Source organism: Notechis scutatus, chromosome 2, assembly GCF_049901735.1.
Source record: "Notechis scutatus isolate UNSWTSFEM ecotype Mainland chromosome 2, rNotScu1.2, whole genome shotgun sequence".
NCBI classification, from domain to species: Eukaryota; Metazoa; Chordata; class Lepidosauria; order Squamata; family Elapidae; genus Notechis; species Notechis scutatus.
Window position 1 is genome coordinate 115,437,541 of NC_142010.1, and position 17,602 is coordinate 115,455,142.

Sequence of the window (17,602 nt, forward strand, 5' to 3'; positions counted from 1 at the left end):
CTAGCAACAGAGATAACTGATTTTTCTAAGAATGACCAGCAAGTCTATGACAGGAAACTCTTTGGTACATCCATGGCAGGAAAATTTGGGTCAGGGGAATACAGGAAAAAACGCAGGTGAGAATCATTGGAAGTAGGTGATGGAAAATTTGAGGTCACATTTGAAGTCTTGAATTCATACAACACATGCAGCCATGGTCAAGTTAGTTACAATTTATGGAATTATCCCAATTCTGTAGATTCGCACAACACACTGAACCTTAAACTAACAACCTGAGCTGGTTTTCCCCCAAGCACAAAGTCATTAAATAGACTGGTGAGTTGTGGCAGCTCAGCTTCAGGAATGTCTGTTTTATTCATATTGTGTTACAATCGAAGGATTTTTAAGGGATCATAAGGATGGGCATGCATGAAGTTATTCTGTGGCTGTTCATGATCAGAAGCAACATTTTTTTTGTGCACATACCAATTTTAAAAAGAAGAAAGACAGACAGGCAGACTATGATGCAGTGCTCCATGACTAACTTCGAGAATCTCTGTGCTTCTTCTTAGGGTTATCTGGATCGAAATGTTTCAATGCCCCTGGAAATGCCAGAGGAATTCTTCCATGCCTATTCTGGGGAGACAGAATCTTAGGCTTTGAAGGAGCCATTGCATAATCATAGAGGGCAATAATTACCTGTCTGTTGCAATGGTTCTAATTTAAACCTGTCACATAACTTTCCTATGAAGGTTAATGTGACTAGTGCAGGACAGCTGTTCCTGTCCATGTTAGTAACTGTTGTGTAGCCCAGTCCTTAAGTAAGATGAGCTGTGATGTGCATCAGGAGAAACTGTCCAAGTTGCCAAGACACATAACACCGTTTATTGAGGGTTTGATCTCCGGAACATTGGCACTGACATCACAGACACGGAGGCAGCCCTCAGCAAAAAATCAATTTACAGAATCATTCAGGGCAGAGTCATCCTGGGAACAAATGGAATAAGTGTTTCCACAGCACAGATGTAATGGCACAGCCATAAAGATGATCAATAATATCATCAGATGCTGCCTACTTAAGATCACAGGCAACACTTTGGGTACCATACTGTCACCTACCACAAAACAATGTGCAAATTACCTGATAACCCAAGTGAGCAGCTGACAGCAAAATGGCCAAATTTATGTTCAGGCTGTTTTGGATTGTGGTTGTGGTTAAGTGTAGGATAACAGCATTTTGCTGCCCAGAATCCTCTAATTCTCATTTCTAACGTCCAGTTAGAAAGAGGGACATTACAGCGTTACTAAGTGACTTCCTGAAATCACCCAGATGCTCAGGAGGACAAATTATGCCCCTAATTCTACAGATGGAGACCACCTCTGTTGAATACCATATCTTTTTCAAGAAGCATGGTCCTTATTCCTAAGGCGCTACCACTCCAGAGGCAAAAAGATTTTCAAGAAGGATTTTGGAGCTCTTGTGCTCAAACCCAAATTCTGCAATAACTAAACTCGGAAATAAAATATTTAGCCATACTGAACAATTATATAACTTTGCATGCTTTGCTGATGACTTGGTTTCCAAGACCTTTTTGGCAGAATTTTCCATCAGGATATAGCATGTTAGGGAATAGGCAGTAATTCTGAATACACTCCCTTATGACTAATCTTTAAAAAATTGCACAGCCCCTTCTGCTCCATTTGTTTATCTTTTAGCAAATACTGCTGATGCATTTTCAGCTTGTTCTTCATAAAAACAGAGCTAGGAAAGTTTCTGAGATTCTCAGTTTGATCAGCACCAATCAAGGTGCAATGTCTAAACTGTAGACTTTCAGATGTCCTAGCTACTGTACAGATTCTCTTTCCATCCAAAATCCACTTAATGTCATCTCCCACCGTTAGCCTATAACTCTCCCCAGACCCATACCTGGGCTATCACTGACTTGTTCCTTTCCGCTCACCTACAATGGAGTTAATCCATGGAATACTATGAATGCAGACGAGGAGGAGGACAGGAGTCTCATCAGGATATGCCTCCCTATCTCAGAGAGGACACAACCAGACACTGAGATTTCAGTCCATTGGTCAGTTTCCAATCACACATCCCACACAGTGTCTCCTGGACTCTCAGCTGTGTCATCCTTGCGTTGCAATACGGCTGTCTGATGAGAAAAGAATCGATGGGCCCAATCTGCTGGAGGCAATGGACTGGACGACTTTAGATGTTGCTCTCTCCCCTCATGCCAGGAAATTCATAGCAAGGAGGTAGTTCATGCACAACTGGATTTTCACTGATGCTGCAGCGGGTCCTCTCCAAATACTGCGTGCTAGTATGTATAGTTGCTTGGCTGCAGCTGAGACCATTGACGTATTTGCCAACCAGTTTGTGCTTCTCGCAGGTGCTGCTGCTCCTCCCGTTACGGGCGTTGGGGGTGTTGCTGTATGTGTGTTTATACTCTTCTTCTATGTCCCGACCAAGTTTCCAGCGTGACCATTTTTTGGTGAGTTCTGACTGTACCTATAGGGAGGACACACCACAAAAAAGTTGGCTTTGTTGCCCTTTTGGTACCATTATTTGTAGCATCCTGATTTCCTTGTACAACCCTACACCTCTATTTCCAGCATAGGACAGAGTATGGAAGTGTAAAAGGGGGAAAAGGATGCTGGCTCTTGCCAATGAAAAAAATGACTTCAGATAATTTGATGTACAGTATAAGGCATCTACAACTACAAGTAACATTTTAAATCCAAACAGTATGTTAGATTTGGCAACTAAAATACCAGTTCTGTGATACAACCACATATGGATGTGTGAACTGAAAACTATAGTTATAGCTGCCCTTAATTGCTTCTTGATGAGTAGACCACTGAAACTCAAAAGGACATTGTACTTAGCTCCACCATCATTCAAATGATTGCAGCGTGAAATTCTGGACCGCTCATAATTTAGCCACAAGGGGCAAAGCCTGGGTCCCATATTTCTTTGTTTAAGACTCACCTCTTTGTTCACAAAGCAGTAGAGAATGGCCACAAGCATTCCCTAGGGATACAGAAGGGTAGTTACCAACATTGTAATAATAATTTCCAATAATAAAATTATATGGAAGATATGGAAGAGCCCATATATTAGTACAGTTCTTGTGTCTCACCTGAAAAGAGCCAAGAAAGAGGTCGAAGAAGAGCTTGACAAAGCGCAGAGTGCCCTGGGCTTGCTCATCAATAACAAAGGCAAAAACCATCTCATGGATGCCCAGCAAGGGAATCAGAGTCAGGGTTGATTTCGCCAGCCTAAATGAACAGCAGGTGATTAGGGTTCATCATCGTAAGGAAAAACAGATATGTAGGAAAGAGGCGCATCATTGTTTGCGGTGGAGACAAGCACTACATTCGGTCTTATTGAAGTGCTTCAGGGATTGCACTCCCAGAAACTATGCAGATTCAAAACGGAATTTGAATTTGACATGATGTGAATTTAGTATCGTTACTGAGATCGCTTCCCATTCATTTAATAGTTTCTTCTTTTTGTCACATTAAACATTTTTACATGCAAGTTTACACTCAGAGTAAACTTTTATGGGCAGTCAACCAAAAGTTGGCAAGGGCTATAGTCTTAATGTATATGATAGCTATTTTAGAAACATATAGTTCATGGTGCAGACTCCAAACCCTACCCAGCAGAAGGAATTGCCCTGACCTAGAAAGCCAAAGATATAATAGGGAGGGTGAAAAAAATGTTCTTTTTTCAAGAGAGAAATACCAAGAGCCAGTACCGAAACTTGTAGTCTGTGTATCGCATCTGGTGGGCACGGAGCTTAGAGACCAAGATCTGAATTATACGGATGAAAATGAAGAAATTAATCTGAAAGAAAGAAAAAGCAGAGTGACTGAGTGGCAGGAAGGGATAGCATTGCATGAGTTGACCAGAGAACCATGCGTAGTAAAGATCTAGAGGATTCTTAAATAGTGTCATAGTTTTGATTTATTTTCTCACTCTTCCCAAATTTACAATGACTGTTTTGTAGCTTCTGTCCTGATACTGATCATTTCTATCCTTAATTAGTGCTGTAAGATTTCCTAGAGAAAATATTTCACTGACCGTTCATAGGTAGACAGACTGACACGCTGTCAGGCAGAGAAGTCTTTTATTAATCATATGTTGGGACATAAGCATTTAAGAAAAGTGCTATAGAAACACTTGATTCTGCAACTCACAAGAAAATGTATGTTCCTTCCAGGAGAACCTCTGGTATTTTTTCAAAAATAAGTTGTGTGCTAGTGTGGCACTTATAAAATAATAACTCTTGTTAAGTTATCACATCAGACAAGTCAAAATCTTCAGCTGCTTCACATAAGTGGTCACTCAAATGTGGACGAGGACCTGGTGCTCAGACCACAGTATAGTTCCAGGATCGCAGGACTATGTTTCCTAATTGGTTTCAGTTTCAGCCTTTTGGAGTATGCAGAGCTGCTCATGTAATACCAGCTGCTAGCCTCTTAAATCAAAATATCTTAAACTATTGTATCTTTTTGCAGGATCACATTGCAGTTATGGAGGGCAACATGGTGGGTTTCCAAATGTTTTCCTACCAGTTCTACGAGTGGCTCTATACACGCACAGGCGTGCCGGGCTCAAAGACCAACTTCTGTCCAAACGCTGGTGAACTGAGCTGTTTCTTAGCTCAGCTGAGGTGCGGCAATCCACTCTGCCACGTGAATCAGCTGAGCTAAAAAACAAGGGAATATAGGAGAGGTAACAGCAGGTGCAGGTGAGCGGGGCCAGTCAGAGGTGGTATTTGCCAGTTCTCTAAAACTAGTCAAAAATTTCCGATACTGGTACACCAGAACCGGTCCGAACTGGCTGAATACCACTTCTGGAGGGCAGTTGTGTGATTCCCAAAAAAGGTTCATCTATTCCCCTGCAATGCATTGTTCCATTCTAATCCAAAGTGTTATACAGCCCTAGTTATATTCCCTTTACAAGTAAACAATTGGGATCAAGTTATTCCCCCACCCCATTTCCAAATATACATGCTTATATGTACACTGGGCATTATTATTATACACAGAAAATAAAATGAGAAAAAGTCTGCTCAGTACAAAAATCAACTTGATTGCAATCTGAACATTTGAAGACCATATGATCAAAATGGATAGAATAAAACCCACGAATCCAGTATACAATGTATAAATGGAGGGGAACCCCCAGGGGTCACTTTATGCATATCACTCTGCTGGCAGGAGGAACTCAGCCAATTCAGTTCTGAGGTGGGCAGCTGGCTATCAGCTGGGTTGGTTTCAAATAAGGATTGGACCAATTTATGGAAGTCATGGGATCAAAGGCTTGATGGCCGTGTGGTTCCCTTGGAAGGCCATCTGCTGCAAAACCACGGAGCTTTCTTTTTGCAGAAAAGTCTGTGAAAAGTAACTGCAGGACTAAAGATAGTCCTCAACTTATGACCACAACTACCAGTAGGACCTGAATTTCCATTGCTAAGCAAGGCAATGAGTTGAATGAGTTGCGCCTAATTTTATGACGGTTGTTAAGCAAATCACTCCAGTTGCGAAAGTGAACTATGCAGTCAGTAAGCAAATCTGGCCTCATTGACTTCACTGGTTGGAAGCTGGCTGGGAAGATCACAAATGGTGATCCCATGATGCTGCAACCAGAGTAAATAGATGATGGTTGCCAAGTGCTGGAATCGTGATTACATGATTGTGGAGATCTTGTAAAGGTCATTGTAGCAGTAACGATAGCATTTAGACTTACATAAGTGCTTTAGTTTATGGCACTCTGAGTGGTTTACAAATGGCAGCCTACTGCCCCTGACAATTACAAGCAGGAGGTCCAGTTGCCAGTCACTTTTTTTCAGTACTGTTGTAACTTTGAACGGTTGCTAAATGAACGGCTGTAAGTGGAGGACTACCTACAGATGGGCCAGGAGGTTCATTCCATCAGCATACCCCTTATGTTTCCTTCTTTATGTGCCTATCCATTGAGGTCAATGTGGGTCACATGCATTTGGCAGGCTGTGGCTCATCTATCCCCTCCCTTAGCGCAATTACAGCACAAGATGGGGACATCTTTTAAACGGGCTTTTTTTCTATCCTGAAAGAAGAGTTTTAGAATATAACACAATTTTTTGAAGGCCTAAACTGGGTTTTGTTTTTTGTTTTTTTGGGGGGGGGAATATTTGAAATTTCAGCTATTTATTTGTAATAAGCAGTGATTTGAGCTTCACAATACTGTATTACATCCGAACTAGACTGTGTTGTTTCTCCGTGTCATATAATACATGTGGGTATATGCATAATTTTGTATCTATCAGTATTTATTTTGTCATGTTTATGTTGTGTATATTGGAGGTGGTAATCCTTTGAGAGCTGTATGCAACAAAATTTCATTTTAATATATGCCGATTAGTATACATTCAAAGTGACAATAAAATTAATCTAACTCTATTTGTTGATTGATTGATTATTGGAAGCCATCCTGAGATGCATAATTTTTTAAAATGTAACTAAAGACAGGAGGGAAAAATGAAACATCTTCACAGCTCACAGGTAAATATTGTACACAGTCCCCCCCACTGCTGCCCTTAATTGGTTAAAAGAACATATAAAGAACACAGCTGAAAACAAGAAAATAATGCAGTTTTGAACAGAGCATTTAGCTCCCAAGGTTTCAACAAAGAAAAGAAAAAAAGGGGGGCTTACCAAAATGGCTAAGAATACAGGGAAACGCAGGATCCACCAGAAGCCCATGTTATTATTGGTACTCCAACAACTGGGGGAGGGATGAAGAAAGAAAGAAAGAAAGAAAGAAAATGGGAACATATTCTTATTCTTCAGCAATCTTTCCTGCTGCTCATATATTGTATGGTACGATTTCCTTGACCATACATTTCCAAATCTCATGTGAGTGGCACTTCCTAAAGCACCTGGTAATACTGGGGCTACAGAAAAACCGTAGCCAGCTTGTGCACCATCTACATGTGCGATACTGCATTTTTGTGGCTTTTTTTTTTTTTGCAACTTACTGAATATTTTCGTAAAGATATTTGACCACCACCCATGGCACAATGAAGAGGACTGGGGCTCCTGGAAGGAAAAAGGGGAACAGATTTATGCAAGAAATGATCATCTTTTCAACACAGCCAAAAAGTCAGTGCAGAAGGAGTTAATATTCTAGATTCCACCCAATATATATCGCCTGTAATTCCTAAAATATAGATGTGAGGGAGGCAAGTTGTCAAACTTTTAGGTTTTCTCATTCAGTTTGTTGAAGTCACAGATACTTATCCGTTTCAATGGCAATTGTCCCAGTACAAATAACATTTGGATTGGGGCCTCTATAGGTACATAGTGATCAAACTCCCTAACCTTCAAGTCCTAATCCTGATCTGCAGGGGTCATAACCTTCAAGTCCTAATCTCTGATCTGAGTTAGGCCTTCATGCAGGCAATTAACAAGTTAAAAGCCAATGCAGAATTTCTGCTTGTACGATTGGGATCACAACTAATTTGTTCTCATGTTTCTCAGATTCTGTTTTTATTGAGACCATCTAACTTTTCCTGACTTGCTCATTATATATGCTTCAAATCAGATGTGGGCAATGTAAGGTTCTCCAAGTATCACAGAACTCCAATTCTTCTTAGTCACAGTTGACATGGTCAATAAAGAGGGATAGCATTGTAAAAGCACAAGCTATTTAGATGAGACTTAGAAGGACAGGAACAAAAGTTAGAATTTCAGGTAGGATGTCGATGATTCAAATATATGCATTTTTTTAAATCAAGCAATACTTATTCAATTGTTTTTAAAACACCTCTGCTACACAACTAAACTTCTTGATATTTTGGAAAGCTTGCAAAGAGCACCAATTTTTCATTTACAGAGCAGAATGACAGCATCTTTCCCACTTGCAGGTAAGAGGGCTGAGCTGAACTGAACCTACAAAAACACATTCAGCCTTGGATCCAGAGACTCCACATGGACAGAACACAGGACATTCCCACAAAAAGAAGACACAGGAAGAGATTTTCCACAATGCTTCCTTTCCTCAGAAGAGGTGTTCTGGAGAGTAACTGGACCCTCCTGAACAGTGTGGGAAATGGTAAGTGGGAGACTGCAATGAGAAGGCAATGTGTGAACTTCTGGAGGTTACTGACTGCAGTTGTTATTATCAATAGAAACCACCGCCCCTCTTCGTTTGTCCTGAGGAAGATACCGCTGGATCTAAACCTAATTGCCAGTGGAACCAAAGGAGCAGTCTGGGTCCATAAATCCATACAGCCTGGCTATTCTCATAATCCTAACTGTTGCACTCGCTCTATGCCAAACACTCAACTCCCCATCCTGTACTCACCCCAGCCAATGCAGAGATAGAGGGTGAAATAGCTGCGTTCAGAGAAGACAGTCAACACCAGCAAGTTGTACAGATAAATCCCCTCGACGAGCAGCCAGCAATAGTTGGCCACAATACCATACTGCATAAACACTGTGGCTGCCTGGCACCCTGCTGCTACCTGGAGAAAGGAAGGAGTCAGGAAGAAGGATAATCCCTAAAACTTTAACCTTAAACTCTCTACTATTGACCTCACCCCTTTCCTAAGAGGTCTGTAGTGGGCATGCATAAGTACACCAACGTGCCTACCGTCCCTGTCCTATTGTTTCTTTTATATATATATTTTTATTTTTCTTATATGTATCCATGTATTCATAACTATGTTTTTACTTATATCTATTATCTTGTAAGCGATTGACAAATCAAAATAAATAAAATAAAAATAAAATGTTGCTGTAAATGACAGGTTTCTGGGTTGGGAAGCATTTTTGTCCAAGCCAAGTAGCTCTTGTGGCAGACTCTGAAGGCAGAGTTTCTCAACCTTGGAAATTTTATAATGTATGGACTTCATACATGTGGGCTGGGAAATCTTGAAGTTAGGGGTCCTTGGTGCACTCTGAGCTTGCTTGTCCCAGATGCTTTTTCAAGAGGCAACTGGACTTTCCCATTTTTCTTTGAAGACGTTTCGCTTCTCATCTAAGAAGTTTCTTCAGTTCTGCCAAAGCGAATCACTAAACGTCTATGGAGATTCTCAGTCATCCAGGACATAGTTGTTCCAAAGGTGCTTTTTCAAGAGGTAACTGGACTTTCTGATTTTTCTTTGAAGACGTTTCGCTTCTCGTCCAAGAAACTTCATCAGTGCTTGAGAATCTCCATAGCCGCCTGAGCTTGCTTGTTTTCTTGCAGGCATTTCATTATCCTAACTACATAACATCATCAGTGCTAGTAAGGAGTGCTGTCAGTTTATATTCTGGTGGTGGCTTGCCTGTCTATGTGGATGGGGGTGGTCTTAGATCTTGGGGTTGAAGTCCACACATCTTAAAGTCACTAAGACTGAGGAACATTGGCTTATGGTTAAAAACTAGCAGTGGGGCAGCCTGGGGGAGTCTTGGAGGAAAAAAGAAACGGATGAAACACTCTTTTGTCACTTTTACAAGGTTCAGAGCTTTCTGGGCAATGTATCAGCAGCCTTTCCTTGAATTGTGGGTTGCAGTTGTTAGTTGATAGAAATCGTTTGAAGAGAGCTAACAATGCTATTTCCTATATCCAGGATTACAAAATGGGTAATGTGTGACTTTCCAGATGTTGCCAAAGCAGAATCGCTGACAGGAGCTGCTGGGAAATGTAGTTCAGAATCTCCCGGAGGATCAGGTGTTCCTCACTGAATAAATGTAGGAAGTACAAACACTAAATCGTTGAATGGAGATTTTATAGCATGGCTCACTTTGAATCAAAGTCTAGCTCCAGGATGAGCTTTCACAAGGATCTTATCTTTAGCAGTTACATATGTAAAACACAATACAGCATCCTGATGTGAAGGTTATGACATGCAGCACTATGCGGTAGAGAAACTGAATGTAAGTTTCAGCTGGCCTAAAAATGTTCTTTCCCCGTAAGTTATTCTAAACCATCCCCAAACTTTTCAATGGTCCTTGGTTGTTTGGGCATGGGAACGGAAAAGCCGAGACTGTAAAATAGCAGAAGAATGGGCATAAAATGGAGATTCTTAGACTGGAGGTTGGGACCTCTCAGAGACACACAAGGATCTTCAGGAAGTGTGGAGGGGAGGTAGAATGTCACAATTTATTTAAAAACTGAAGGGGTAGCAGCACTGTCAAAACTCAGCCAGGCTTTTATCCCCCATTGTGACTATGTGAGCCTGCAGTGGGCCCCTATGGTTCTTGAAACCTGAGAACTTCTAGTGATACGGAGGAACCACCAAGTCTACTTATAAAAACATGTAATTCCATGTACATAAATTATTTAGACATATTAATTACTTGTCCATCCTAATTCATGATGGCAGGGGTGTCACATAAGTTCATTTATCACTTGAGGGGGTTGCATTATCACAATGTTCAGAAACCCGTTTATTGGATCTGTACATATACAGGTGGGTGTTGGTTGGGTGGAAGCCTTACAGTGTAGCTGGAAACAGGAAACAGGAGAAAATAAAATGAACAAGGGACTATAAAAGAGGGTGCTGTTACCTTGTCATTCTGCCAAAGGCTCACGTTGTAGTCATCAACCTTCTCACTGTAGCGAGTGTGGAGCAGCGTGTCGATGGTGAGCACTGAGACACCCTTCAGGATGAAGGAGGCGAAGAGGTTCATGTGGATGTAGTTGCGCATGCAGTGCAGCTTGCTGGAGAGCAGGGAGCGTGTCAAAAATGCCTGTCTATCTGGCTCAGGTCATGCTGCACTTCTCTGCCCAAAACTTCACCCCCACTGGGCCACTGCTACTCCCATTCCCTTTTTTTTGCCCCTTCACTCCATTCATCAGTTTTGAAATTTTATCATTCTCTTCAACCCCTTGCAGAAACCTCTCACATTAACAGCTCTGAAGAAAACCCAGTCTCTCCAGACTAGCTAGGTGTGTCTACTCCAGTGCATCTTCTCCCAAGTTGTGCCCAAAGTGGGATGAGATGGACTAGGGTTAAATGTCCTTTTAATCATGACTTTCTCAATCTTGGCAACTTTAAGATGTCTTGATCTCAACTCCCCATCAGTGTTTTAATCAGTAGCGATTAAGCTAGACAATTTTAGAGGTTGGACTTAAAGACTAGGGCTTCCCTCAGTAGAGGATAATATATATTTCAGAATAAGACAATCCACACTTGTTTTGCTTGAGGGCCCCTTTTGCTCATGCCGAGTGAGGTCTAATAGTAGGCCTGTGACCTCTACTAATCCCCTCCTCTTTCTTTTCTCCTCCCACTATGAAGGAATCCACCTCATTCCAACTCTGCAAGGGCCAACCACCCCACCATCTCCAGGCCCGATCCAGTTTCCAAATTACCTGAAGCCTAGCAACACAGCCAAGGCCAGAAGCAGAGCGCAGAGGGACACTGAGTAGCCCACCGTGTACATCACTCTGAAGCTTCCGTAGATGCTATCAAACCACTCCTGTGGGGAGGGAGAAGAGGAAAAGAGTTCGTCTGAATGCACAAAACCAATTCAGATCCTTTGTCTATTGGAAGCCAAAAAAAGATGATCTTGTAGAAATTAATAGAACTTAATTAGATCTCTGCTAACCTGGTCTTCCTTGTTGTCTATCATACATTGATCAGCATTGCGCAGTGACTTCCCTCCAGGACCAGACACCCACTGTCCATCTGGACCACATTTCTTGAATACATAGCCATGCTTCACTACAGGAATAAAGAGGAACATTATTATAAATATATCTGACTTCACAGAGAATGTCTACCTGTTCTGAGCTTTAATCATCCATTGTTGGTTCTAATGTCTGTTCTAAATTTAAATTCTGGCACCCTTTGACTTTCATTTCACCTTTCCCCAGAAAATTAGGCTAATCTTTTACGCATTCACTTACCATTTCCCTTATTTTCTATTAGTTTTATGATCCTCTTTTCATTCAGAATCAAAACACTGTGCGTGTAAGCATTTAAATTATATTTTAAAATTGATAAACTACATTAATTCTACTAAATTTTATGGAAGTATCTCAAATAATAGGTAACAAAAACTAAATAAATAAAACAGTAAAAGACTTTCTAGAGCTTTGAAATAATAATGGCATAATCTATCATTCATTTTCCCCACTGTGAATTATAGACAATATGTAAGCATATTGAATAATATATGGCCATCTCTAAGGCTGAAAGTTGACATATATCATTGAATTTTTTACTACCTTACAGGCTTATATAATAGAAGAATACAGTACATCATATCTTCTTATTGTATCTCTCTGTGTTAGTCAAGGTAGGATAGTAGGTTGGTTTATTTCAATTACCCAATGAGCTTTCTTGGCTGCAGGTGGAAGTGAAAGGGTCTCCCCAGTCCTGAGACATTATAATCACCACACACATTGTCTAGATACACACTGTCCATTTTCCCTGCTAAAGATATGCTGCAATGCCATCATCTCCTTAGTACAAATACTGTACCTTGATCATACCAGGGCAGGTACCAGGGGCAGGAAACGTTGACAGTGCTGTTGAGTTGTGCATCAGGCCAGCATGAATACTTATCAAAGGTTCGGTTACAAACCAAGTCTAGAGAAGAGAAGAAAATACAAAGATGGGTACAGCAATTATATGTATGGGGGTTTTTTCCCCTTATTTTTATATTTTATTCTATTTCCATGATTATATCTTTTGTCTTGCATCTATCTTGTGGACCTAAAATATTTTATCCAATAAACTCTTTGGGGGATTTCACTAGACTTGACTCAAATAAGCTGTACTGAAGATATATCTGTGAGATCATTCCCCCTGCTTTATTCATGTGTGAAACCTATATGCTTGCCTAGTAGTTCCTGCCTTGTACTTCATTCATAAAACTCAGCCTTGAAACCATTTGTGTGTGTCTGTACATTCATGAATGCATCACTCTCAAGGAAAAAGTAGTCTGTTAAGTTGCATTATACTATTTCTAGGATGTCTTTCCCCATTCTTCCAGTTTTCAAAATTCTTGCATAATAGTTTTCAGGATGTTATAAAAAAGCATAGGATCCCAGCTTTCAAAAGCATATGATTCTAACAGAATAAGCTGGAAGAAAATCAGTAAACACTCTGACAAACTGTCAATGCTTGCCCCTATTTCACTGTCCTTGTTCAGATAAATTGTCACTGATAGTCAATCTCCAGGGGGACCTTGTCTCACCAGTAGATGGTGGCCAAAGGCTCATATTGCGATGACATTCTTCACTGTAGGCCTTCCAGCTTTCATATACATATTCATATACATATTCCATAACCTGGGCAGAAGCTCCCTGAGGAAAAGAAAAAAAAAAGGTGGACTGGCCTGCTTGATGTTTGTGTATTTGATCTGAAACAGCCAGAAAAGAAGGAGGAATCCTTACCTGAAGGCAGAGCACCAGTGCAAGTAGGATTCCGAGAAGGTGTGACTGGGACATCCCTCTGGAGGGCTGCAAAACTGCACAGGGATGCTCCTGGAGCTGTTGGTATCCTACAAGATGTCCTACTGCTGTTTTATCAAGTGTCCTGCAAAGAAATAGGAAGGGGGAAAGCAAAGTTACTTATGCTTGCATGCTCCTCGCTGCTCAAGTGTTAGTTCCAAGCTTCAGGAGCGTGTCTCCAAGGTTGATGACGCAGGCGGAGACAGGGTTTGCTGGGCTACATCCAGATAGTCAGTCTAGTGCCAGCAAATCATGGATTGAAAGGAACCTGTCAGGAATAAACATGGCTGCTGAGCCTCCTCCCAGGTTAGATATTAAGGACTTACTAGTGTTTTGACTCTCTCTGGTTGGTGCTGGGGCCTCCCACACTGGAGCCAGAGGGAGTGGAGGACACCCAACTTAGGGGGCTGCTTCGGATGCCAGCCATTGCAATTGGAGCCCGTTGGGGGAAGGGGAGTTATTTCTGAGCTGGATTTGGTTCCACCGCGGAGTGCTTAGAGTTGCGAGCACAAGGACTATGTTGCCTCAGAACCATAGTGTGGTCTCGCCTTGCAGAGACTTACATACCTCACTCACAGACGAGCGCACGTTTGCCAAAGAATAATGTGCAGCCAAGTAAAAGAGTACATATAAACAAATAAAGCTGGAAGTTTTCTTTACAGAGGATCCAGCAATGGACCCCATGACTAAAAGCACATCTGGAACCAGGACGGCCACCTCATTTTCCTGGAAAGGCACCTTGGCCTGCAGTATTGACTGACACATTCCCCTTGCCAGGGAGTGGAAGAATTGCAGTGCTCTGGACGGTAAGTTAGTTGTGTGATGTGTGCATGGTAAATTCTCTGTCTATGGACAGAGGGCATAGAAAATAAAATGCATTAGAGACAGGTCTGGGGATTAAAAAGGAAGTTATGTGAGGGATATACAGGAACTGTGCTGCTTGGGGGAACCAGCAGAGGGTAGTATAGCTATGCAATCTCTGGGTACGCTAGCAATAAGAGGATGACACCCAAAGCCCATGTGAGTGCGTCCATGCATGTTAGTAAGGTCAAACGTAACAGCGTGCATGGGAAAGCAAGGTTATGTTCCTTGGGCTACCAAGACGGAGGGGCTGAGGTCTGCTGAGCACAGGGGACTGGATGGCCTGATCTCGTGGACACTGTTCTCTGCATTCCATCCCACTGACAGGCCTTGCATTCAAGCCAGAAGCAGCTACTCTCTCTCCTCCTGATTCAGCTGGTATCTCTCCCCCACCCCCCCTTCCCCCCAGTCCCTGTCCAAGAATATAGGGAGGGATGAGGGAGAATGTGCCAGCACTGCTCTGGCTTGTTTACAGCTCCTGGCACGGTCCAGTCAGGACTCAAAAGGCAGTTAATCATTAACACCCTCCAGGGATCCCTGGCTTTTCAGGCCTTGTTGTCTCCTAACCCAAGAGCCCCCTTCCCGTGGCTGACAAAATCCCCCATGTGCCCAGAATCAGACTTCCTGGCTGGAAAGCTATGCTGGGTTCCCATGGGCTGTTGGGCAATGCCCTGTGTTCATCCAGAATAAACTCCAAGACACTCATGAACTAATGCCTTCAATCCTTCTCTAATCTGGTTAAAGGGCTTCTGAATGGGACTGCAGTGCTCCAGACAAACAAGCTATTCTTTGCTGGGTACCTTGCAACAACAGGCCAAACTTTTGGCACCAGATACTGCCAGAGCTCTGCTTGGATTAAGAGGGGGCTGCTCCACTTACCCCGTGAAGCAAAAAGCCCTTGGCTTAGAGTTGGTGCCTTGGAGGAAGCAACTTCCTGCCAGACACCAGAATTTCCCATTCTCCAGTATTCTCTGAGAGATGGAAAAGGACAAGCAGAAAGCTGGGAGCACGCAAAACATCCCCTTGTCCTAGAAGGCAACAGCACCTTTCCAAAATTGTCAGGATGTGATTAATCCAGTTCGGTTTTAGTAAGAAAAGGAGTACCTGTGACTAATAATTCTTGCTCCTTCCCCTTCACAGCTCATGGAAACAACGTACTCATCCAGTAAATTAATTTAAGGCATTTGTAGATCACTATTGATCACAATGAATCCACTAAGTGAGTCACAATAATTTGAACCTATAGTGAAACCAGCACCCACTGATACAGGCAAGAATAGTGTAAATCCAGAGCACTTGGTGATCCTTCAGTCACTATAGAAATAACTGGGCCTTCTCTGATATGATTAAATGGCAATGCATAAATACAATTTTTTTCAGCCGTAGAAAGTCTAACTCAACGGTTTGACCTGAGCATTCTGTGTGTGAATACCTGCGTGGCCGTTTCACAAACCAACTTCCAAAGCACAAACCCTTTGAGTCTGTAATGCAATACTGTCTATACCTTGATGCATTTTTCTCTTCCACACATGAAAGCTACTGATTTGCTGATGTTTTACATTTTTTTTCCTCCTACATATGCTTTCTATTTTTCTTTTTGCCCTCTTCAGCTTGAACCCAAAGTGATTTAAAATTGAAGGCCATGCTCTATGGCCGGTCTGCATTTGATTAGAAGATGCCAGAGCCTTCTCAGTAGTTGCACCGCAGGCTCAGCTTTTCCTCTTTGAAAACAAGGGCTTTCTATTCTTGTGTGCTTTGGTGTGATATATAATATTCTATGGATAAACTGCCTGCTGCTTTCAGGCATCAATCCAAGCACAGCATGCAATCTTGTTAGGCTCTGGGCAGCAGAGCAATGACTTCTGGCTCCCCATTAGCACTCAGCTATAAGGTCTGGCACCACAGAACATTTAATGGAATAGCCGCTTCTGAATATTTAGTTTATTTTCTTTTTGATGTCATCTTTTATGCCTCCTACACTTTTCACAACCTTTTTGCTCGTACACCTTCTTGTATTAATTATATTACCTTCCCATTCCTTATGCTGGTTTATGACCATAATAAAGTTTGATTCAATTTGATTTTGAGAACGTTATTGTTCATTACAATCCACTTTTGCAACTAGGGTGAAAGTAAGACATAATTGTGTCAAACAAAAAGAGCTGTGGAGATTTTAGACCCATGGATTAGGAGGGAGATGATGTGTGAATTAGTTGTCGGTTTTAGTAACTAAAAATAGTCCTTCTATTTAATGATTACTGAGAACTGTTTGTTGAAAATCAGAGCACTGCATATATAACATCCTCCAAATTTTTTGCAGAGTCCAGGATATTAGATCAGTATTATCCAAGATGAGGTTTAAATCAAGGGCTTTCCACATTATGTAGAAATATGCATATCAGAATTGGTTGTTTTTCCCAGGGAAAAACAATTAGAGGGTAGAACATGGCACTTGGTTATTTTCTTTTTGGCTGTCTCTCTACTTTGGAGTGTTTCATAATTAACATGTGTCCCCTACTCCATTTTCACAGGAATAAGGAAATTCCACTTCAACTAGGTAACACTTTTAACAACTACACAGTGTTGTGCAAGAATATTTTTTTAGGAATGTAACACAGGCCTGCATCATACAAATGCGTATAAGCACATGTTATATAAAGAATATAGTAATGCATGTAAACATTTGTGGCAGGTGAGTGAAACGATTATTTAAAGAGCTGTGAAAAGTGATTCTTGAGGATTAAGATAAAGTTACTGTGGAATACTTTTTTTAAAAAAAAGAGATAAATAGATTCACAAGTGGAGGATAGTCAGATTTTAACGTTTGGTATTATTAGCTAAAAGCTTCATGGAGCCAAATAGACGTAAAGCCTTGAGTTTTGCTTCCTTGTTTCAGAACTTCCATTACAATAATAGAGCAAAGTGTTTAGGGATGCATTGACATAAATTTATTGTCTTCTCTAGTTTGGACGTGGCATGGGATACCTGCCTTTCTACCATGTAATGCCACACTGTTTCCTTCTTCTCCCGGGTCCACAAGTGACTTTGATCAAGCTGTTTCTAATTTTCATGTCTTCATGAAAGAAGCTTCCTCTGATGAGCTGCAGGGAAACATGCATGCCTCTGAGGTGTTTTATAAGTAACTAGCCCTCCTCCATGGGCTACATAATGTGCAGAAGATCTCTGCGTGGTGCTTCTAAGACCGAGATAGCAAGTGAAGGAGTTGAAAAGTCCATATTATTTACTTATTTAACAAATTTCTACAGTTACCCATTTCGGCCAAGGCAGCTCTGGGTGTCTACGTACAACATGTTT

At 41.5% G+C, this 17,602-nt stretch overlaps 1 protein-coding gene across 3 annotated transcripts in view; it reads right to left on the minus strand.

The window, feature by feature from the left end:
• Positions 1-323: 323 nt before the first annotated feature.
• Positions 324-17,602, minus strand: part of GCGR (glucagon receptor) — a 39,348-nt gene continuing 22,069 nt past the window's right edge. For all 3 annotated transcript variants that reach the window (XM_087953959.1, XM_026667310.2, XM_087953958.1), the window contains exons 2-14: positions 13,370-13,511; positions 13,171-13,279; positions 12,453-12,560; positions 11,575-11,690; positions 11,339-11,445; positions 10,534-10,687; positions 8,345-8,504; positions 7,017-7,077; positions 6,694-6,763; positions 3,750-3,838; positions 3,129-3,267; positions 2,978-3,019; positions 324-2,497 (exon numbers count right to left, since the gene is read on the minus strand). In XM_087953959.1, the coding sequence (XP_087810085.1) occupies positions 2,198-2,497; positions 2,978-3,019; positions 3,129-3,267; positions 3,750-3,838; positions 6,694-6,763; positions 7,017-7,077; positions 8,345-8,504; positions 10,534-10,687; positions 11,339-11,445; positions 11,575-11,690; positions 12,453-12,560; positions 13,171-13,279; positions 13,370-13,423 (1,509 nt within the window). In that variant the 5' untranslated portion in view covers positions 13,424-13,511 and the 3' untranslated portion in view covers positions 324-2,197. The remainder of the gene's footprint in view (positions 2,498-2,977; positions 3,020-3,128; positions 3,268-3,749; positions 3,839-6,693; positions 6,764-7,016; positions 7,078-8,344; positions 8,505-10,533; positions 10,688-11,338; positions 11,446-11,574; positions 11,691-12,452; positions 12,561-13,170; positions 13,280-13,369; positions 13,512-17,602) is intronic.